The sequence below is a fragment of the Nelumbo nucifera genome, chromosome 4 (genome assembly GCF_055504915.1).
Source record: "Nelumbo nucifera cultivar China Antique chromosome 4, China Antique-T2T, whole genome shotgun sequence".
Lineage (NCBI taxonomy): Eukaryota > Viridiplantae > Streptophyta > Magnoliopsida > Proteales > Nelumbonaceae > Nelumbo > Nelumbo nucifera.
In genome coordinates, this window is record NC_142652.1 from 21,879,357 (window position 1) to 21,902,897 (window position 23,541).

Consider the following 23,541-nt stretch of genomic DNA (forward strand, 5'->3'; position numbering starts at 1 on the left):
TCTCTACAAATGATGCATAAATACAATAACAGGAAAAGCTTATCTGATTTGATCAAAACGGTTCAGTGTCACAGTGGTCTGCAATGTGCAATCAAAAGAAGAGGTCTATGATCTTTATGCTTACCACTAGGCCTGAAAAGATAAACACCTTGAGAGTTGAGAGGACCCTCCCAAATCTAAGTGAAACCTTTCAATTTTAATCTTTTAATCAGGAAGACAAAGGAATCTTGAGAGGGCCATTGGTGAAAGATCGATGAGAGACTTGTTATTATTAATTTTTTTTTGTTTTTTTTCTTTGTACCATATGACTGAAATCCATATGAGTGAGCCAAATTGCTTATTAGAATTTAGAAAGACAAAGGGAGAGAGCATCTCCCATTGAGTTATACATTACATGGTAATGAGCACTAGCACATGGTTTCATGTGCTGGCCCCCTCCCTACTTTCCTTTTACATTTTCACCTTTCTAGTGGCAGAGGATAGCCATTAGCCAGTACAATTACAACGTTTCTCCAAATGGGCTTTCGCTAAAACCGGTCATTTAATATGAAAATCTTCCCTCACTCGAAGCCTCGTCTAAATATTACTCTCTCTCTCTCTCTCTCCATTCTCTCCTGTTTTGGAAAAAAATACAGATTCCGCTGGCGTTCTCTCTCCATGAAATCCTCCAAATTTTCATCTATAGCTCTGGAATCAAATTTTTGGATCCTCCAAAAATAGCTAGAAACGAGGTATTACTCTGTTTTCTCCAGCTTTTCTTCTAATACAAAAAGTTGTGGGGTTGGGGACTGGAGAGAGCACATATAGACCTCAGAATAGAAGCGAACAACAAATCAAAAGAAGCTGAGATGGTTAGAAGATCCGTTTCAATGCTGTCTCTATCCAATCTGAGAAATGGGTTGCTCTGAATTCTGGATTTGGCTGTGAATCGTGGAAAGAATCCGTAGAAGATGCGGCGAAGGGCGACCGACTACCGGCGCCCAGTCCGAAGGAGGTTTTCTTATTGGATCTGGGGACTCCTTGTCTTGTTCTTAGTTGCAGGTTTGGTGCTATTCGTCGTACATCATCACCATGAATACCGGGCTGAACAGTCGATACAGGTAAGTTTAGAAGATAACCGGTTGGAATTCTGTATGCCCTATTTACGGTTGTGTTATTATAAAGTTGTGAAATTAAAGGTTTTTCTTTCTAATTTGATACAAAATATATATATATTTCAAATCAAAACCATTTGTAGTTGGTAGACGGTAGCTAAAATTTCTTGAAATGCAATCTGATTTAAGTTGATGTTGCCCCTCTTGTAATTTGATTAGATGTTTTATGATTTAGAAGTAGGAATTCTCTAAAATGATCGTTTATATATTTGGTCACGGGATACGGGACCCGTGAGCTGAGATGTCTGGAAGGTCAATGCTTAAATTGTCCTCTCCATGATCCTTATTGTAGATGCTGACTTCTTTCTTATTGGATCCATGGTCAATATAATACACTTCTAATACGTTCCTTAAGTTTGACGCTTAGAAATGGTTGGTGATTTCTGATGGTTAGTTATACAGTTAGTTGTAGTTCATTTAAACCTGCAGATAATCTAATAGTTAATACTGCATTCATCTTGAGATGGTGAGAGGGTGAGCCACTAAAGAGAAGGTTGTTTCTTTAGTTGCTGAGAGGGTGAAGCAAAGAGAAGGTTGCTGAGAGGGTGAGAGGGGGAGAGGGGGAGGAGCTGAGATGGGAGAGGAACTGTGTTTTCATCTGGTGCCATTGTCTGAGATGGTGAGAGGGTGAGAGGGTGAAGCAAAGAGAAGGTTGCTGAGAGGGTGAGAGGGTGAGAGGGAGAGGAACTGTGTTTTCATCTGGTGCCATTGTCTGAGTTGGTGAGAGGGTGAGAGGGGGAGAGGGGGAGGAGCTGAGATGGGAGAATTCGTGGAGGTAGGCCGTTGGAAAAAAGTTTTGAAGATTGAATCTAAGGAACTCCTATTTGAGGAACAGAGATTAAATGGTCAGCTGAGCTTGAAGATCAGGGAATCAAAGAGAGGGATGGTGCTGTTAGAAGGACTGGGGGTAATTGAAGGGCTTAAGGAGTTTGTGGAAGGTGCAAGTAACAAAGGCAAGCAAAATAGTTGGAAAGAGCTTTTCTCAGAATCTGGAAGAAGGGTTGTTGTAGAGTGTAAGAGAAACCTTAAAGGTTATTTCATCTCCTTGACAGAATTTTTTGGCAAGGGTAGAAAGCAGATGATCTGCTTTCCAGAAGGAAGGAAGAGTCAGGGCTGGAAGGCAGTTCTTGACGCCTTATGTGAACTGCTGAAACGTATGAGTGTAAAAAGAGAAGCATTAGTAAAAAGGAAGATAAGCAGGTCTAGTAGTATGGTGAACAAGACTAAGCAAGAGACTCCTTTAGTGTTAGCTGGGGCAGGTAATTACAGAATGGGAGTAAACATACAGAGAGGGGATTGGGAAAGTAAATTGATAGTTGAAGCTTCAGCTCCCATTCTTGACTGGAGGAAAGTTGCAGATCTGTTAACAGCAAGGTTAAAGTTGAAGAGCACATTTATTTTAACATCCTTTGAGAAGAACAAGGCTTTGCTGGATTTGCTTGAGAACAGAGTAGAAGTTGAGGTTTTAAACATCCAAGCTAAGCTTGGAAATTTCACAGTATCAAGATGGTGTCCAGGTTCAAACTCCAAAGATTTCTTTGTTGAAGATGGAGTGGTGGTGCGTCTGCTAGGTCTTCCCTTTCATTTGTGGAAGCAAGAAACTGCTGAAGCCATTGCTTTGATGTGTGGAGGATCACTAGGAGGGGCCTTTTGGGGGGACCTTCGTTCAACTTCCATTTTATTGAATGGAGTAAAACCTGAGGAGATACCTCGGAAGATAGAGGTGCTAGTCGAGAGGCAGTGCTACTCAGTGTGGCTGGCTTCATCCACTGAATCGATGCTCTGGAAAGAGGCTCGTATGGAGGGAGATGAGAAGGTTGAAGAAGAAGAGCTGCGTGGCAAGAAAGGGTTGGAGGATTCAAACAAGAGAAGCACTTTCACTAAAATGGAAAAACATTTGCTAGAGAAACAAAAGGGTAGTAGGCAGGGGGTGGGATTTTCGCGTGTGGAAGAAGCGAGCAGTCTGGAGGGTGGCAGGTCCTTTGCACAGGTTGTAACTGGCACCAAGACTGTTCTGAACAGGGAAAAGGGGCTGGGCCAAGGAAGATTTGAACTTAAACCTGTTAGAACCAAACCGGGGTCGGGGCTGGACGCGCGTGACGTTCTTAAAAGTCACGTGAGCTCGCGGGTGCTTACAAATGGGCCAAAGCAAAAGCCCATGTGGGCTGCAAAGGGTATTCTTAAAAGCCCAAACAGGCCAGCGGGCCCGACCCAGATTGTTTATAAGGCGCGTGAGACACTAAAGAAACACGTGACTGGGGTTTCGACTAAGATAGACTTCGGTTTCGGTCTATCATCATCCCCAGCCGCGAGCCAAAAGGGGGAATGCGCGCAGCGTCGGAAACCAGGAAAGAAGAGGGCGTTATAGTGGGTCTCCCGACGCAGTTTGAAGGAGCTTAGCCCCGTGCGAGGCTTCTCAGAGAGGCCGGAGCTAAGTTTCACTAGGGGAAGAACTGAAGAGAGAAAGAGAAGTTTGAAGGGTGGGTGCAGTGTAGTGAAGACGATGGTGAACCAGAGGACCTTTCTGTCGATGGCTCTAGCGTGGGCAGTGTAAATGATGAAGGCAGCTGTGCTGGAGGTGATATGGAAGGGTGGAATATTGCAAGATTATTCCAGGGTGAAGACTGCAATCGGATTATCTCATTCCCAAGACCACAGAGTGCGCAAGGTTTATCAGAAGGGGAAAACCGGGAGAACCGGAAGCAGAGCAGGAATATGCTTTCTAGGGGTGACCCAGGGGTAGAGTGGAAAGATCACCAGGTTGACCAAAGGACAGAAGTACTTCCCAACCAACTCAGGAAGATAATTATTTACCAAACTTCGGAACAAGAGAAGGAGGCCGGGAGCAGTCCTATTCTAGCTTGTCCTTCAGTCCCAGGTAACCATGTGATTTCGGTTTGTGCTACTAATGTGTCTCCTGGGTCTTTGGTTCCAGATTTCGTTCCTGTACCATGTCCTGTAGCCCATGAATATGCAGCCGAGCTAGTAGGTGGGCTCTCTAAGGAGGGGGAGAGGGGAAGGAAGGATTGTGGGAAGGTGCGGGAAGAAAGTTATAGAAGTGGACAAGTGTGGGAAATCATTGAAAGAGTGTTTAAGGATGTGGAAGGGCAGCTGATATGGAGGAGGGAAGGGGAGGAAGGAAGAGAGGAGGTGTTAATGGAGAGGAGGGACAGGAATGAGGGTAGAGATGGAGAGGTTTATGGGGAGAAAGCAAGGAAGGAGGGAGGTAACAGTAAGGGGAGGAAGGTTGGAGAGGAAAGAACTGAGATGGGAATAGAGGAGAGGAAGGAAAGGCAGGTGGACAGAGATGAAGGGGATTCTGTAGGAAGGGTAGGGGTGGCGGAATCGGTGAGAGAAGACACGATAGCAGAATTTGTAGGGAAGTTGGGCTGTAGGTTGGAGGATTTGAACGAGTTGAAAGAAAGTTTACAGAAGAGGAAGATGCAGATCATAACAAAGAAGATGAGGTTGAGTGAAGTAGAGAGACTAAAGAGAGATGTAGAAGGAGACAAGAAGCTCGAGGTAAAAGGAGATAGAAGGAAAGGGGGAAAGTAGCGGGTAGGTGGCAAGGGGTTTGTAAAAGAAGCGGAATGAAGATTCTTAGTTGGAATGTGAGGGGAATTGGGAGTGCGAAGAAGAGAGCAACAATAAAAGAGGTAATAAGACGGTATGACCCAAACATTGTGCTGTTGCAAGAGTCTAAGAGAATGGAGTTTAGTGACAAATGGGCAAGGAGTGTATGGAAAGCCAGGGGGATTAGCTGGGTGGCGGCTCCATCGTGGGGTGCTTCCGGGGGGATTGTAACAATGTGGAAGAGGGATGTGGTTGAAGGGATGGAGGAGTTGATCGGAAAGTACTCGGTTTCCATGAAGATTAAGTAGCAAGAGGATGATTATATGTGGGTGCTAACAAATGTTTACGGACCGAATGATTACAGAGAGAGAAAGGAGCTGTGGGAGGAACTGGCTGATGTTAGAGGGTTGTGGGATGGGCCTTGGTGCATGGGTGGGGATTTCAATGTGATAAGGTTCTCGGAAGAGTCAAATAAGATTAACCAGAGGGTGACAAAAAGCATGAGGAAGTTTAACAGTCTTGTGGATGCCTTTGAGCTTAAAGAGATTCCCCTAGCGCATAAGGCATTTACATGGTCAAATCTCCAATATAGACCCATTTGCTCTAAGTTGGATAGATTCCTGTTCTCTTTGGATTGGGAAGAACATTGGGGAACCTTGGATGCTAGAGCTCTCCCAAGGGTGACCTCGGATCACTGGCCCATAGTGTTATGCAAGGAGGAAAGAAGGTGTGGAGGTCCTACCCCCTTTAGATTTGAAAATATGTGGTTACTGCATCCAGGGTTTACTAACAAAGTGAGGGAGTGGTGGCATGAGTGTAACCTGTCGGTGGAGTGGGAGGGGATAAAATTCCATAAGAAACTACAATTCTTGAAAGCAAGAATTAAGGAGTGGAACTTGATGGAGTTCGGGAGGACAGAAGAAAGAAAGGGAGACTTGATGAAGAAGATTGAAAGCCTTGACTTTAAAGAGGAAAGGGGAGAATTTGGAGAGGAAGACCATGACCTCAGGAGAGAATTGAGAAGACAATTAGAGGATTGCCTCCACAAGGAGGAAATTAGCTAGCGGCAAAAATCTCGGTGTAAATGGTTGCAAGAGGGAGATAGAAACATTAGGTATTTCCACTCTCTAGCAGATGGCAGGAGAAGGAAGAACTTTATCTCCAAACTGGTAGTAGATGGAGTTGAGTTAGTACAGCAAGAGGAGATTGCCAGGGCTTGTGTGGAGCATTTCAAATCTATTCTAAGAAGGCCTGTGAGTAGAAGGGTGTGGGTAGAAGGTTTGGATTGGCCAGATGTAGGGGTGGAGAACAGGAGAAGGATGGAAAGAAGCTTTAATATAGAAGAGATCAAGGAGGCTGTGTTTTCTATGGATAGAACAAAAGCTCCAGGGCCGGATGGGTTTACAATGGCTTTTTATTAGGATTGTTGGGATATTTTGAAAGATGATCTCTTGCGGGTGTTTGAGGAGTTTTTCAGGAGAGGAATTGTCAATCCGGGTGTGAACTCTACATTTATAGCCTTAATTTCCAAAAAGAAAGATGCATCCCACCCGAAGGATTTTAGGCCAATAAGTTTGGTGAATAGCTTGTACAAGATCATTGCAAAAGTGTTGTCTTTGAGGCTGAAGAAGGTAATTCCGGATATCATTGAACACTACCAAGGAGCTTTTGTGAGTGGAAGACAAATTACAGACCAGATTTTAACTGCTAATGAGAGTGTGGAGAACTTTAAGAGGGATAAGAAGAAGGGAGTGGTCTATAAGTTGGACTTGGAAAAGGCTTATGACTTGGTGGACTGGGAGTTCTTGAGGAAAGTTTTAACCAAATTCGGGTTTGGGGCTAGATGGTGTAAGTGGATCATGGGCTGTGTCCGGAATTGTCATTATTCAATGCTAGTGAATGGGACAGTGGTAGATTTCTTTCTAGCCAATAGGGGTATAAGACAAGGAGACCCCCTTTCTCCTTTCTTGTTCATTTTAATTGCGGAGGTTTTGGGGAAATTGATTCACAGAGCAGATTCTAGGGGGCTCATTAGAGGCTAGAGGGTTGGGAGGATGGAAACCCCCCTCACACATTTACAGTTTGCTGATGACACGATTCTGTTTTGTGAAGGTGGTAATGTGAGGTTTATCGGGAATTTAAAGTCGGTGATACAACTGTTTGAGCAACTATCCAACTTGAAGGTTAACCTTGGGAAAAGCTGTGTAGTGGGGGTGAATTTGGAGGAGGGAGAGATCAGGGAGAGTGCTGAAGTGCTGGGGTGTGAAGTCACGGGGTGGCCTCTGAACTATTTAGGATTACCATTGGTGATAATCCCAAGAGAGAGAGCTTTTGGAACTCGGTGATGGAAAGGTTTGAAAAAAGATTGGTATCCTGGAAAAAGAATTACCTCTCTCTTGGCGGGAGAATTACATTAATTAAGGCCACGCTTGCTAACTTACCCATTTTCTTCATGTCGGTGTTTAAAATCCCAGTGAAGATTGCTAACAGATTAGAGAAGTTAATGAGAGATTTCCTGTGGGAGCCGGGAGAAGAGAAGAGGGATCATAGAGTTAGCTGGGAAATAGTGTGCAGGAGTAAGTCGTGTGGTGGTTTGGGGCTTGGGAGTATTAGGAGAAGGAATATGACTCTACTGGGGAAGTGGTTGTGGAGGTTTCCTTTGGAGAAGGAGAAGCTATGGGCTAGAATAGTGGCAAGTATTCATGGGCTGGAGCACAACGGATGGGACGCTGGAATCAGAGCTAGGATCACAAGCAATTCTCCTTGGAAAGCCATTCATGACCTGCTACCTTTTTTCATTCCTAATATCAGGTATGACTTGAATTCCGGTAATTCCATAAAATTTTGGGAACAAACCTGGGTGGGGAGCGCCCCTCTAAAGGATCGGTTTCCGTCTTTGTACGCTCTTTCTGATTTGAAAAATGAGCCGATCTCGTCTTTCACCACCCCGTCCTCTTCCACTTCTGGGATTGGGTGGAACTTGGGTCTAAGAAGGGATTTGAGGGATTCAGACTTCGACTGTATTTCGAGCCTTCTTGCAATTCTTGATAACGTTATCTTAGACCCCACTAGGGCGGATTTTAGAATTTGGACACCTAACCCCAATGGCATTTTCTCTTGTGCTTCTTTCTTCAAAGTCTTAAGTCAGTCCACCAGTCCTACCCCCTGTCCCCTTTTCCTGTTGGTGAGGTTTGGTGCAGAGCTATACCTCCTAGGGTTGGTAGTTTTTGTTGGGAAGCCTATCTGGAAAGAATCAACACTAGTGATCTACTCCAAAAGAAGATACCCAATACTTGCTTGTCACCTCAGTGGTGTGTTCTGTGCAAAGCAGACGGGGAGACCGGTTTTCACCTAATGGTGTCGTGCCACTTCGCGAGGTCGTTGTGGGTTTGGGCTTTCTCCTTGTTTGGATGCAGCTGGAATCCCCCATCAGACATGCAGGGCCTTTTTGCCCCCTCCTTCTTCAGGTGGCGGTTAAAAAGGGGAAGGACAATGTGGAGAGGACTAAGGGCTGCAGTATGTTGGACACTGTGGGAAGAAAGGAACTCCAGGATATTCTCAGAAACTCAAAGAGGGACAGCAGATTTGAGGACTATCATACAGTTTAGGGCGGTACAGTGGCTGAAATCTCTGGAAATATTCACAGATTACACTGTGGATGACATGTTGAGGAAGTGGGGTGAAATTGCAAGCTGTACGCAGACCAAGTCAGTAATGAGTGTGGCTTGGACCCCCCCCACCTAGTGGATTCTTGAAATTAAACTTTGATGGATGCAGTAGGGGAAACCCGGGACAATCAGGGATCGGGGGTGTTTTTAGAGATGAAAATGGGGTCATCTCTGCTTTGTTCTCAGGCCCAATTGGAGTGGGTGACTCCCTTAGAGCTGAGATATGTGCAGTTATGGAAGGAGCCCGGAAAGCTAAGGAATTGAACATCAAGAAACTTATAATTGAAGGGGATTCAGAGGTGGTGATAGGGTGGTTGACCAAAGAACAAAATGATCTTTGGAAGTATAACAATGACAAGAGGAAATTCAAATGGCTGGTGCGGGAGATGGAAGTTAAGACATGTTGGATTAAGAGATCAGCTAATTCCCTAGCTGACGGTTTAGCAAAACAAGGGGCAGAAAGGGATTCCTTGTTTTGGGCTAAGTTGTAATGTTAGTGTCCTTGTATCTTTGTATTTTCTTCTTTCCTTTCTTGAAGTTCTTTGTGACTCTTGGAAGATAAGTGTGTTTGTCTTCCACTTGTAAATTTTCTACTGATGAATTGATGAAAGTGTTATTGATCAAAAAAAAAAGTGCTTTGAAAGTCTACTCAATATGTTTATATTAACTTATGCTACAGCTTTCAGCATTTTCAGGTTGTTATTCATGTTCTTTCATTGGCTACTATAAAAGCTTTGTTCAATCAAAGGAGAGAATGAAACATAAATTAAACTCATGATGACATAAAATGAAGTGTTTAGCAAATATAAAAAGGAGTGTGTGGAGAGAAGTTATCAATACATTTGAATAATTTCAAAAGCTATATCTTGTAAGGCTCTGTTAAGACATAACTTTATTGAGTTGAATTTCACTATATTTTGAAGTGGCAAGGACACAATGAAATTTTGGGATGATATATGGTTGGGGATGATATGCTTAAGATCAACATTCTGGACATTCATCATATATCTAATGAGGGAGAAGCTGTGGCGTTTGATATCTACAAGCTTGTAGTGGACCTGGTTATTTGGAACTCAAAGTTAGGAATATGGCTTAGTTATTGAAGAATAAATTATTTAATTGTATTTTAGATTCAAATAGAAAGTGAGCTAGTCTCTTAAATAGAAGATAATCATTTGTGCTGTTAAGATTGGGTGGACCACTTTGGTCTTGTATTTCCTTCCAATGATAGAAGAAACGTATCAGGATCTTTTCCAGTTAATCTGGAACTCAATATTATCTAAGGTTTGATTTCTTTATAGAAGAAATGTATCAGCCATGGCCTTTTTAGTAGAAGAGGCATGATACTTGTGGAGGTTTCTACTTTCTGTACTTTGTTGGGAAATGTAGTACTGGTAGAACAGGAGTAAGTCTTCTCCTCTTTGATAAATAAAGAAAGACTGTGCTGAGTAAAGAAATAGGTGAACCCACATGTACAAAAACCTAAACACTACTGAAAAGTGTATGGTATTGCACAAAGAAGGTACAACAACAAGATCTCAGAAACAATAAATCCCATCATAAGACAAGAGTGCAGGATATCATATCTGAGAAGTCTGTAAAGGGTGGAGGCCTAGTTGAATGAGTTATCTCACCTGTTATTGCCATCTCTCAAACTTGCAACTCTTATAATCAAAACTACAAGGATTTTTTTCCCATCCATATACATCACTCAACTGTGAATGTAAGCATCTGCAAAAGAATTCTTCCTCTTCAGTAAAAAGATGAAGTAAGCTTTTGTTTTCTTGGAAATAAAAAATGGAATAGTAATAAGAGTGATTAAACTGGTATGTCTTCCTTATTGGAGAGACTTGGCAAGAAACAAGCCAACCCACTCTTTGATGCATGTATACATGCTGAATACTGGACAAAAAAATGCAGGCTGCTACACCCGTAGCCTAATACAGGTGAGCTCAACACAGGCATACAGTTCTGATCTCTCCATCCCTTCCCATACAGGCTGTCTGCCAAAGAGTTAGCTGGTGCTTATCTTTGGATCCATCTCAATGAGATGTTCACTCTAGAGTCTAGAGGACAAAATCCACCCCTTCTGATAAAGGGACATAGCGTCCAGGACCCCTCATCTACCTACTCCAACTGATTACCACTTGCAAATCCCCATCTAACTCTACATGAGTAAAACCTGTTGTGAAACTTATTTATTGGTTTGCTGTTAGTATGCTGTTAGTATGCTGTCAGCCTAGTTAACCTAGGCGCTGTCAGCTAGTTTTCTTTTTTGTTATTTGTTCATTATTATGAATTGCCTCCAGGGGCATTCTTGTAATTACTGATCTTATTATTTTAAGAGAATATAAATAACAAGTTGGTAGCCGGCCAGCCCTAGTCTTTGGTTCTCAATCGAACCTCTCTCTCTCTCTCTCGTCTCTCTCTCTCAGGAAAGAGCACATGGTATCAGAGCAATAATTCTGGGGCTTGAAATTTTTTTCTCATCTGAATCTCAGACCTCTCTTTTTTTTTCTCTTGATCTCTTGGACGTGGAAGACCAAGAATTCTAATCAGACTGATCAAAGTTCTTGCGGCTGTTGTTCTTTGGGTTCTTCCTTGGTCGTAACACCAAGGAAACCTTAATAGAAGAAGGGCGATGCTGGAATGACCCTCTCTTAGTTTGATGCTGTGAAAAGTATTTTCTGGATTTTCCGGTGCTGTGAAAAATATTTTCTGGGCTTGCACCTTCGTACAAGTGCTGGACAGGGTATGTGTCCCCTTTTCTTCTCTGTGGTCTATGCTATGAAGAACTGTGAAGGCCGTGGTTTTGAGGTTTACATCTCTATGCTGGACAGGGGTATGTGTTTCTTTTTTTTTAATCATGTGTTGTTGTCGAACTGTTAGTAGGCCTTGTTAATGACTCCTTGTTGCCGAACTATTGTTGTTAATAGACTGTTTTCAGTAGCTTGTTAGTAGACTAGTTGTTGGACAGATTACTGGGCTATTCTAAGGGCCAAACTATTGCTGGACTGTTTTTAGTAGTATTTTTTCTCTTTTCGGAAGTGAAAATTCTTGGGAGTTTAGCATTCTGTTTTTGTGGGATCTGGTCTGGCATATTTGTGACCCTTTTTTCTCAATGGCAAACTATGATTCAGCATCATCTGGAGTTACACCAATTCGTAGTACAACTGATATGGGGGGTGAAAACATGATATTTCCCATGCCAATTACCCCTTTAAATGGCCTAAACTACCTGGAGTGGGCTAAAAGTGTGAAACTTTATGTAACAGCAAGGGGAAAAGCTGGTTACATAATGGCAGAGTGAAAGAACCCAAATGTGAGACAGTTGAACATGATAGGTGGGACCAAGAAAACAATATTGTGATGTCTTGGCTCCTTACAGCCATGGAACCCGAGGTGAAGAAGAATTTTATGTGGGCAGACACCACTAGTGAGATTTGGAAACAGGCCAAAACCACCTATTCTGAGCAAAGGCATTACGCCAAAATTTACTAGTTGCAAACTGAATCCTCAACCAATAAATAGGGAAACCGTAGTTTGTCTGCCTATTATTTGGCCCTTATTTCTGTATGGAAGGAATTGGATCACTATCAGGCTATAGAGTGGAAACATAATGATGATGCTAAGGCCTCTAAGAAACTGGTTTCTCAGCAGCGAGTGTTTGCTTTCTTGTTGGGACTGAACCTTGCTTACAAACCCTTGAGAGTTCAGATCTTAGGAAGCAAAGAATTGCCTTCGGTTCAAGAGGTATATGCCCTTGTTCAATTTGAAGAAAGTAGGCGGAGTGTGATGGTTACAACTGAGGGGGAGCAACAGGTAGCTTTGGCTGCAATGGGTAATAACAATATGAGGAAGAAAAGTGACTCTAAGAAGGCTGATGATAAAGACAAGTTGTTATGTACTCACTATCGGCACTCGCGACATACATGTGACACATGTTGGGAAATTCACGGGAAGCCCAAGTGAGCAGTGAAGAACCAAGAACAGGGTAAAGTGCAAGGTTAGAAGAAGCCGAATACAACACACAATGCAACACATGTGGCAACCCAAGATACACAGGTTGCTGGTACTACCTAGGACCACTTTACTAGTTCTGACCCCAAGGAAGATATCATGAATTCCTTAAGAGATCACTTGGAGTCATATGGTAGGGCATTGCGACAGATGGATAGTTTAGTTACTGATACTCCTTCATTTGCATCTACATCAGGTAATGCGGCTTCTACATTCCATGTCACCACTACCACTGATTCCCCTTGGATCATTGACTCAAGGTTTTCTAGCCACATGACCAATAAGCCAACTTTATTTCAAACTTATAACCTTTTGTTAGGAAGGGATAAAGTGAGGCTTGCAGATGGATCACTCTCCTCCATTGCAGGCTAAGGATCAATATCCCTTCCCCATGGCCTTAGCCTAAATAGTGTGTTGCATGTTCCCCAACTTCCTATAATTTTTTTTTTTCAATCAGTAGCATCACAAACTCTTTAAACTGTAGTGTAACCTTTTTTCTTGATTCATGTGTTTTTCAGGATCTAACTTCTGGGAGGACGATTGGTAGAGGAAGCCTAATGGATGGTCTCTATATTCTCAACAACAAAGTTGGTCTCTCGGTGTCGTCCTCGGAGTCATATAGTCAGTCAAATAAGAGTCAAATTTTTTTGTGGCATAGTCGGTTAGGTCATGTTTCTTTTGAAATAGTGAAGTCTTTGTTTTCGTTTTTATTTAAGTCATGTTCAGTGTCTAATTTTCAGTGTCAAACATGTCAGTTGAGCAAACAATGTAGAACAACTTTTCATTCAATTAATAAAGATCCAGTTTTCCTTTTCATATTGTGTATTCTGATGTATAGGGGCCTACTACTATAATCTCTGAGGGCGGGTACAAGTACTTTATCACTTTGATCAATGATTTCTCTTGTTATACATGGGTATTCCCGATGCATAGCAGAGATGAAGTTCCAAAGGTCGTGCAAGACTTCTAGTGGATGGTGTTTATGCAGTTCCATGTTGAAATACAGATCTTTCAATTAAATAATGCCAAGGAATACTTCCACGGTGAACTTAATGAGTTCTTTGCCTCTCATAGATCAATTTATAGGAGCTCATGCACAAGAACACCACAAAAAAATGGTGTTGTCGAAAGAAAAAAACAAACACCTTCTTGAGGTAGCTCGAGGGATGATGCTACACATGAATGTTCCAAAAAGGTTTTGGATGGATGCTGTACTTGCAACTGCTTATGTCATCAACCGCATGCCCTCTAGAGTGCTGAACTATATGGCCCCTTATCAATTGTTGTTCCCTCAGTCCCCTCTATTTTTCATTCCCATGAGAGTCTTTGGTTGTCATGCTTTTGTTCATGATTTGTCTCTATCTCAGGGAAAGTTAGACCCTCGGTCCATTCCTTGTATCTTTCTAGGGTATCCCTCCTCTCAAAAGGGGTATCGATGCTTTGATTCCGTTAGTCATAAATTTTTTATCTCTATGGATGTGTCCTTCTTTGAGTCTGAACCATTCTTCCCTGCTTCTCCCCAGGGGGAGAGTAGTGTGGAAGAGGAGAAGCAGGTTCAAGTCCGCTAAGTCTCTCTTCCTTCTATTCCGGACCTAGCTCCCTTTCGTGTCTTCCAATGTACACGTCGTAGAGATTAGCAATGTGATAGAGATGTGGAGCTACCAAACACTGAGCATCTAACACTATCAAACTCCTAGGGGGTAAGTCCAAACCTTGCTATACCTATTGACACCCCTGCTCCTACTGTGGATGACCTTGACATTCCTATTACTCAAAGAAAGGGAGTCAGGTCATGCACTACCAAACATCCCATCACCCAGTATGTCTCCTATGGTCACATTTCTCCCTCATACCGAGCCTTCCTATCTACAGTTGATTGCATCCCTATACCAAAAAATGTTGCAGAAGCCTTAAAATACCCTGAATGGATAGATGCTATGAAGGAGGAGATTAATGCCCTCCATAAAAATCAAACTTGGGAATTGGAGGATCTTTCGAGGAAAGACCTGGTGGGGTGTAAGTGGGTGTTTACAGTTAAACACAAGGTGGATGGGATAGTTGAAAGGTATAAAGCAAGATTAGTAGCCAAGGGGTACACTCAAGTGAGTTGACTATGATGAGACATTTGCTCCAATTGCTCCAATAGCTAAGATTAACTCAATTCGAGTTCTTCTATCATTAGCTGCTAATCTTGATTGGGAATTGCATCAACTAGACATTAAGAATACCTTTTTAAATGGTGACCTAGATGAGGAGGTGTACATGGTTCAACGCCCAGGATTTTGTGCCAAGGGAAGTGAGAATAAGGTGTGTTAGCTAAGAAAGTCTCTCTATGGTTTGAAACAATCTCCTGAGGCTTGGTTCAGTAAGTTTCATATGGCAGCTCAGCAAGTAGGGTTCAAGCAATGTCGGTCCGGTCACACACTCTTTGTGAAGAGATGTCAGGAACAAGTTGCTGTTTTGATAGTGTATGTGGATGATATCATCATCACAGGAAATTGGAGTTTAGAAATACAACAGTTGAAACAATTCCTTGCATCTAAATTTGAAGTGAAAGATTTAGGTCCTCTAAAGTATTTTATTGGAATTGAAGTTGCCCGCTCTAAAAGGGGTATCTTCATTTCTCAAAGGAAGTACACTTTTGATCTGTTACAAGACACAAGCAAGTTAGGTGCAAGACCAACAGATACTCCTATGGATGTTGATCATAAATTGGGTAACTGTGATGGTGAACCTCTGAAAGATGTAAAATAGTTCCAAAGGTTAGTGGGAAAGTTAATTTATTTGTCTATGACTCGTCCAGACATGGTTTATTCAATTGGTGTCCTAAGTCAATTCATGCACTCTCCTAAGAAACCTCATTTGGAGGCATCAGAGGGAGTTCTTAGATACTTAAAACAATATCCAGGAACAGGTCTACTATTCAGTAAGCATAATCATCTAAAGGTGGAAGTCTTTACAGATGCTGATTGGGCAGGTGCTGTGGATGACAGAAAGTCCACAAGTGGGTATTGCATATTTGTGGGAGGAAACCTAGTGACCTGGAAAAGCAAGAAACAAAGTGTAGTAGCAAGATCAAGTGCTGAAGCGGAGTATAGAGCTATGGCACATGGGGTCGTTGAAGTTCTTTGGCTAAAAAATCTTCTAGGGGAGCTTGGAGTTGCTGTTCATAATCCCATGTCTCTTTACTGTGACAACAAGGCAGCCATTAACATCGCCAACAATCCTGTCCTACATGAGAGGACCAAGCACATTGAAGTGGAAAAACACTTCATAAGGGAAAAATTAGAAAAAAAGGGAAATTTGCATCCCTTATGTCAACTCCAAGGAACAATTTGCTGATGTCCTCACAAAAGGATTTTCATACTCGCGGCACAATGAGTTGTGTGACCAGTTGGGCATGATAGACATATACAGCCCAACTTGAGGGGGAGTGTTGTGAAACTTATTTATTGGTTTCCTGTTAGTATGCTGCCAGCCTAGTCAACCTAGGTACTGTCAGCTAGTTTTCTTTTTTGTTATTTGTTCATTATTATGAATTGCTGCCAGGGGCATTCTTGTAATTACTGATCTTATTATTTTAAGAGATTATAAATAACAAGCTGGTAGCCGGCCAGTCCTAGTCTTTGGTTCTCAATCGAACCTCTCTCTCTCTTCTCTTCTCTCTCTCGTCTCTCTCTCTCAGGAAAGAACACAAAACCCATTGTAAACATCAGCCTTAGGCACTGTAGAAGAGCCATAACCTCAGCATGAATAAATCTCCATGATCAATGAATCAGCATGTTGCTAGTACTTGGATTCAGGACATCAGCATTTGAATTGGATTTGTTTTTGGATTGATTGTTTTGCTTGGATTTGGGCATAGTTTGTTGGCTTTCAATCAGATCCCTACCTCACTTTCTCCATGTTTTCCTTTTACCCAAGAAGGTGAAGTTTCTTATGATTACCTTCTTCCCACCAGGAATCCAATATCTCAAATGTAATCAGAACTGCACTGTCAAGGTGTTAACTTGGTTGGCTGGTAAAGTTACGCTGTTTTCGTGCCATATGCCAGGACTCTTCCCGTTTTTTGGTCAAAGGATTCAATTCCCGAATCAAACCTTTTTAACTTGGAATTGCAAGTGTATAATTGCATTTGTAACTGGACTAGCAAACCCATGCTTTTGTCTTGGTCCTTTATTTGGTTGTCTAGATGGACTAGCAATTGGGCTTTTGAACTCCACATGAACCCAATTCAATTTCATGGGCCATAAACTTGCACTAGTAAGCCAATCCTAATAAGTTATTGAATTGGGCCTAAAGCACATTAACTTAGGCAAAATATAGCTAGGCCAAGAATGTAAAACTGTCCAGCTCAAATGGACCTATAGGCTGAGTAGAAGATTCTCTTAATCAAATAAATCAAAGATTTATTGAAAGAGATTAAGAAAATATTTTATATTTGAATTTCTTTTCCTTGTTAGTAACTAGTAAGTATTTCACTGTTTAGAGATTAAGAACTCTTTTGAGAAGTAAGGGAGGTTGAGTTATTCTTACAATTTTTATGGTTCGGTACTGACTCAACCTTTAGGTGTTGACTACTACGGAAACCCAATGATTTTGACTCCATGAGGGTCTGTTTTTATTCCATCATAGGTACATTATTTATTTATTGCATCTTACTTGTGCATCTTGCTATTAATCTCCATTTATTCTCTTCTTTGTCCCTTACTATTACCCTCTTTGTATTACACACCGATTTCCCTAGTTCTCTTTAGTTCCCTTTTACCCTCTTACTGTATTCCTCTCTCTTTGTTGTTCTGTTCTAAGCCTATGAAGTTATCCAGCTAGCTCATGTCCATTACAGTGGCATCAATTAGTTGCTGTTTGTGGTCATGCTAGGTTTTTTCCCCTTGTCTTTTCCATTGCCTATTTCTTTTCTTCCAAATACCCAACAAATGACAAAAGGAGCTTATTTTCACTAGGTACATTGTTAGGCCCGACTCAATCCAGGCCCAGAGGATATTGCAGCAGAGAGCTCAGGTGAGAAAGCTACAGGACAGCTGGTTTTTTTGCAGGAGGCCACATCAGCCATGACAGCAGGAGTTAGTTAGCACGGATCAATCCTAACTGAAATGATTCTATTGATAATGATGTTTATACGAGGGTGGGTTTGTGTATGGGGAGGGCATGAAAAGACAGATCTTAGTTTTCTCTCCCTATCTTCTTCTTTCCTTCATTTCTGTTCTGGAGGGTGGTTTGAAAAGACCCTGGTTAGGCAGTCCCTAACATACATCCTCTTGTATTATACCATTTAACTAGCCATGCCTCAACAAGAAATGATTCTTTGGTCTTTTCATTTTATTTCTGGGTAGTTGTCAATCATGATAATATACTACATTTCAGGAAACCGATTTGGATTCATACTTGGGAGGTCAACTATGGAAGCTATTTTTTAACATAGGAGATTAACAAAGAAGTTTAGGGGAATAGAGAGAGATTACCACTTGGAATTTACTGATTTAGAAAAAGCTTATGATAAAGTCCTTGGGGAAGTCATCTAGTGAATTTTGGGAAGAAAAGGGCTTCAAGTAAGTTGATATTATTAGGGATATGTATGAAATGGCAGAAACCAATCTGAGGACCCAAGAAGGGGAAATAAGAGGGTTTCCTATTACAATGGGTTTACACCAAGGATCGAGACTTGGTTCTTTACTTCTTTGAGTTTCTGTATTAGTTTTGGATGAATTATCTAGATATTTACAAGAAGAGTTTCAAGGCATATGTTTTTTGTTGATGATTCGTTACTGGTTGACAAGACTAAGGATGGGCTGAATGCAAAAATAATGCAATGGAAAGATATGCTTTACAATAAAAGTTTCAAAGCATGTGTTTTTTTGCTGATGATTCAGTACTGGTTGACAAGACCAAGGATGGGCTGAATGCAAAAATAATGCAATGGAAAGAAATGCTTTAGAATCAAAAGGTTTTAAGATAAGTTGGACTAAGACAGAACAATTGGTGTAATCGAGATTGGTGATCAAGTGATACCCTAAAGTAACCACTACTGGTACCGTGGATCAATAATCCATAATGAAGGAGAAGTTGAGGAGAATATTCCCATAGAAATAAAGTTGGATGGTTGAAATTGATAGGTGTGTCTACTGTGTTGTGTGACTGTTGTATATCAATGAAACTGAAAAGTTATAAAATGACCATAAGACCATCAATGTTATATGGAATAGAGTGTTGGGTAATAAAATTGAGTAACTAAGATGAGGATGCTCAGATGGATGAGCCATTAAGTTAGAAAAGACAGAAATAGAAGCAGGCACATCAGAGAGAATGACTTGGTGCAAGTAGATTGCTAAAAAGCAAGGGCAATACCAAAGAAAATGCAGGCTAAAGTTGTAAGAAATGATCTAAGGACTTGAAATTTGGGAGAAATATGACTTTTGATCGTGCACAATGATGGGATGGGATTAATTAAAGTTACCGTTTCCAATAAAAAATGATGGTATGGGATCCATGTAGCTGATCCCAAATGGTTGGAATTAAGGCTGAATCAAGTTGAGGGTTGTTTATCTCAAAATCAGGTATCCCATTTTCTTTTCAATGCAAATTGTACAAGAATATGTGGATTACCTTTTCAGCAATAATGTATGATATGTATTTCCAAATATGTTTTTGATAGATCCCATGCTATTTATTTAAATAAAACGAGTAGATACGAAATAAAAGGAGCTATATTATAGGAATTCCCAATAAGAAAGAACTAGCAAGAACCCATTATACTAAGTATACCTCAATCCACAATTTTCACCATATTGTCAAGTTTCTGAAGATGGCTGTAAAATGTCCTGTTTACTCAAGGACAAAACGCTAGTACCCAGAGAAGTTTAATGTTTCATGGCATAAGTTCTGGCTATGACAATGATGACAAGGATGGTTACTCCAGATAGGCATAGCTGCACCAATCTAGTAGAAAACCTAGCAGAAGAAAAAGGAATGTTCCTATGGTAAACTGGTCTATATGGGGAATTGTATAAATGATATACAAAAAAGTTGGAAAAAAGAAATATGGTAAATGAAGAATTTTCTGATTTCAGTGCTAACGTGTGTATGACAGGTTGGCACAACATTGTTGGATTTTAAAAATGAAGTCTCCTTGTTAAGATGGTTTTCATTGAGCTATGCACCATTGGCTTCAAGTGTTAGTTCCTTTAGTTTCTCCTCAATAAGGATTTACTGGTAATTCATAATAACTTGTTGACTGTGGCCCTGAATAAAAGACAACAGATCAAGTGCTCAACTCTTGCAAATCTGGCTATGCCCAATTTTTCCTAATATTCCAGGATAACCATGTCTTCACCATTTGAGAATATCCCTGCCCTGAAAGTTATGGGTTCCCTTTAGATCAGTCATCAAAGTTTACATCAAGAATTGACATTTTTTTTTATCAATAACAGTGAATTTTATTAGAGATTGGGAAATTACATAGCTAAGGAGCTAAAGAATCTTAACTCTCTATCCCTAATACATCAAAGCACACCCAAACTGTAAATCAATTACATCAAAGAATTGACATTTTTCATTTGTCTTAACTGCACATAAATATCTCAATTTTATATATCATCTTCATCTAAGCCTTATCCCAACTATATGGGGTCAGCTACATGAATCCTGTTTTGCCATTTTTTTTTTTGATGAATGATCCTGTTTTGCCATTCTGTTCTGTTTATTCCCTTCTCCATTGTAAAATGAAAAAGGCCATTACACAATGTTGGTCCCAACCGACCTTTCCTTTTCCTTTGAAGGATATGACAAGTATTAATGCAACCCCAAGCTGCCTCCCAGATGAAAAAAGAAACCTTAGAAGGGACTGAGGGAAGGCAAAACCTCCTCTCTGGGAGGGCAAGAGACGGATCCAGCTATGAGACAAAGGAAATATGACTTTGTAGAGAAAGAACCAAAGGAGGTAAGGGACCAAATGCATTTATCAAGAAGGTTGGAAGAGAGAAAAACATCATTCAGAGAAGTTAAGAGGGAAGAAAATTGCTTAAGTTTTGAAGTTTGTGAGAGATCTGTGAAAGCTAAAAGTTATAGGAGGGGCAATGGACTCCTCTAGACAAAACTAAAAGAGATCAAACAATCTTTGTTCATATTAAGATGTAAGAAGCTAAGGTAGGTGAAACAAAGAGGTTGGGAACCCCACCAGAGAAGTCCAGAATATGATGGGGTTACCATCACCAAGGGAGAATCTCAAAAAGGGGGAAAACCATTTGCCTAGCGGGGCAATATTCCTTTCAAGCAGATGCTCTAATCCCAAATCACCTTCCTTCTTTGGCATGCAGATAGCAGACCACCTATTGGAGCTACTCCCAGGTTCCTTTGAATGACTTTATTTCCAACCCGTCCTTTATAGTTTTTACACGCACCCATCTCAGCATATGCATTTTTGCAACCCTCATTTTTTGAACATGTTGTATCTTGATTGATTGCCCACTCTGCCCCATAAAGCATTGCTGGCCTTACAACTGTTATTATAGAATTTTCCATATTAAACCTGCAATTTCATGGTTGGAGTGAATAAAATAAAACAAGCCATGACCAACTTTGGTCCTGTTCAGAAAGAATTGATTATTTTTCTGTGAGTGTATGGACCATGAATGTATTATAAGATACTTCACAGTATTGCTTGGGATCAACTAGACCTTATAAAGACCAACTTAAGTCCAACCTCAACCCTATCCTCACTGTGAATTTCTGAAGAATGCTTTGCCAAATGGAATTCTAAAATACTTGAACAAACTACAAACTGCTGCTAAGACTCAAGAAGCACCAAGTAAAAATTAATCAAAACAACTTCAATTCCAAAGGAAGAATCAATAGAAGTCAGAATTAGTGATTTACATCACATATTCATGCTATTTACTTGCAGCCACCAGCCATAGCACTCTCCAGTTAAATCAAATTGTATGATATTGGGCTTGTTGAATTGGTATCAAATAGACTTTTTAGAAGAGCCAAAATTATCTTCCATTTTTCTTCAACAAGAATAGATTGCAAGATAAAGCTTATCATCTTTTGTGTTACTAAACCTTTATATTTTCTTTATGAATAAACAACTGCTATTAGACTATATGTAGGTTGAATTGTGAATCCACCAAGTTGCTTGCATATGTGGTTTGCTATTACTTGGTGCTTATGCAGTTTTTTCTCTCCCAGGAGAACAGAAGGACTGAAGTTGTTCCAAGTGAGGGTTTGAATTTCACGGAAGAACTATTAAGCGTGACCTCATTTGCCCGGCAGTTAAGCAATCAAATGACACTTGCCAAGTCTTATGTTATTATAGCAAAAGAGCACAATAACCTTCAACTTGCTTGGGAATTGAGCTCAAAAATCAGGAGCTGTCAGCTTTTGCTCTCAAAGGCTGCCATGAGAGGAGAATCTCTCTCATTAGATGAAGCACAGCCCATAATTGAGGGCCTAACCTCACTGATCTATAAGGCACAAGATGCTCATTATGACATTGCTACCACAATCATGACAATGAAGTCCCACATCCAAGCCCTTGAAGAGCGTGCAAATGCAGCAGTAGTGCAGAGTGCAGTTTTTGGGCAGTTGGCTGCAGAGTCTCTGCCCAAGAATCTCCACTGCTTGAACATCAAACTCACAGCTGATTGGCTTAGAAATCCTTCCATTCAAGAGCTTGCTAATGAGAATAGTAACTCCCCTCGCCTTGTGGATAACAATCTCTACCATTTCTGCATTTTCTCAGATAATGTGCTGGCAACCTCAGTAGTCATTAACTCAACCATCTCCAATGCTGACCATCCAAAGCAGTTAGTGTTCCATATTGTCACAAATGGGATCAGCTATGGAGCAATGCAGACATGGTTTCTCACTAACGATTTCAAGGGATCCACCATAGAAGTGCAGAACATCGAAGAGTTTTCTTGGTTCAATGTCACTTATTCTCCTGTTATGAAACAACTCCTTGATGCAGAGACACGAGCTCTCTACTTTGGGAGCTCTGAAGAAGGCGAAGCAAAGTTTCGGAATCCAAAATACCTATACTTTCTTAACCACCTAAGGTTTTACATTCCAGAAATATATCCCTTACTGGAGAAGGTAGTTTTTCTGGATGACGACATTGTTGTACAAAAGGATCTGACCCCTCTTTTCTCATTGGATTTGCATGGAAATGTGAATGGAGCTGTTGAGACTTGCCTTGAGGCATTCCATCGTTATTATAAATATTTTAATTTCTCAAACCCACTCATTAGCTCAAAGTTTGATCCACAGGCTTGTGGATGGGCATTTGGGATGAATGTTTTTGATCTGATTGCATGGAAGAAGGCAAATGTTACTGGACGGTATCACTACTGGCAGGAACAGAATTCTGACCGGACGCTCTGGAAATTGGGGACTCTTCCACCTGGCCTTTTGGCATTTTATGGATTGACAGAGCCTCTTGATAGGAGATGGCATGTGCTAGGGCTGGGATATGATGTGAACATTGACAACCGTCTGATTGAAAGTGCAGCTGTCATTCACTTTAATGGTAATATGAAGCCATGGCTGAAGTTGGCCATTAACAGGTACAAACCTTTGTGGGAGCGGTATGTAAATCATACATACCCATTTCTGCAAGATTGCCTCACAAGTTGAGAATGTGCTAATTTCCTTTCCAGGTCAATTTGATGCAATAGTCAAATACATTTGGCCTCTCAAGCAATGGTCACATTCTTGTAGTCAAAAGCAAAAGCTTTGCGCTGGTAGAAGCTATTCATTTCCTTTTGTCATTTAAAGGAAAAGGTTTTATACATCAGAAAACATTAATGTACTAGATCTAGGGGTATGGATAATTCTTTCTTTGCTGATAGGGCTTCCTTTCTTCCTCTCCTGGGGGAGGGGGTCTTCGAGGATGAATTGTTCTGTAGCAAATTTTGTAATAATTCATCTGCTCTTTTAGATTAGAATGTATCTGGACCCAAATTTTTTGTAATCCAGCCAGATGATCTGGTGATAGATGTAAATTTTCACAAGACCCTTCTTTTGGGGGCATTTCATCAAGAAAAAAGTTGTTTAGATAATCAATTATGAAAATTTAAGTTTTGGAGGGGAACATTCAAAGCTGTGAG

The 23,541-nt window shown here is 40.9% G+C and overlaps 1 protein-coding gene across 1 annotated transcript; it reads left to right on the forward strand.

The window, feature by feature from the left end:
- Positions 1–377: 377 nt before the first annotated feature.
- Positions 378–23,537, forward strand: LOC104597877 (hexosyltransferase GAUT11-like). Its single transcript, XM_010259641.3, has 2 exons — positions 378–1,100; positions 21,623–23,537. Exons 1-2 carry the CDS (start codon positions 951–953, stop codon positions 23,066–23,068), a joined length of 1,596 nt encoding a protein of 531 aa, XP_010257943.1. The 5' UTR covers positions 378–950; the 3' UTR covers positions 23,069–23,537.
- Positions 23,538–23,541: the final 4 nt, after the last annotated feature.

Excerpts from the sequence above, each read along its gene's own strand:
- LOC104597877 (XM_010259641.3), top strand. The coding sequence starts at position 951 with ATGCGGCGAAGGGCGACCGACTACCGGCGCCCAGTCCGAAGGAGGTTT. Across the intron at positions 1,101-21,622 it reads GGGCTGAACAGTCGATACAG|GAGAACAGAAGGACTGAAGT; the intron begins GTAAGTTTAGAA and ends TTTCTCTCCCAG.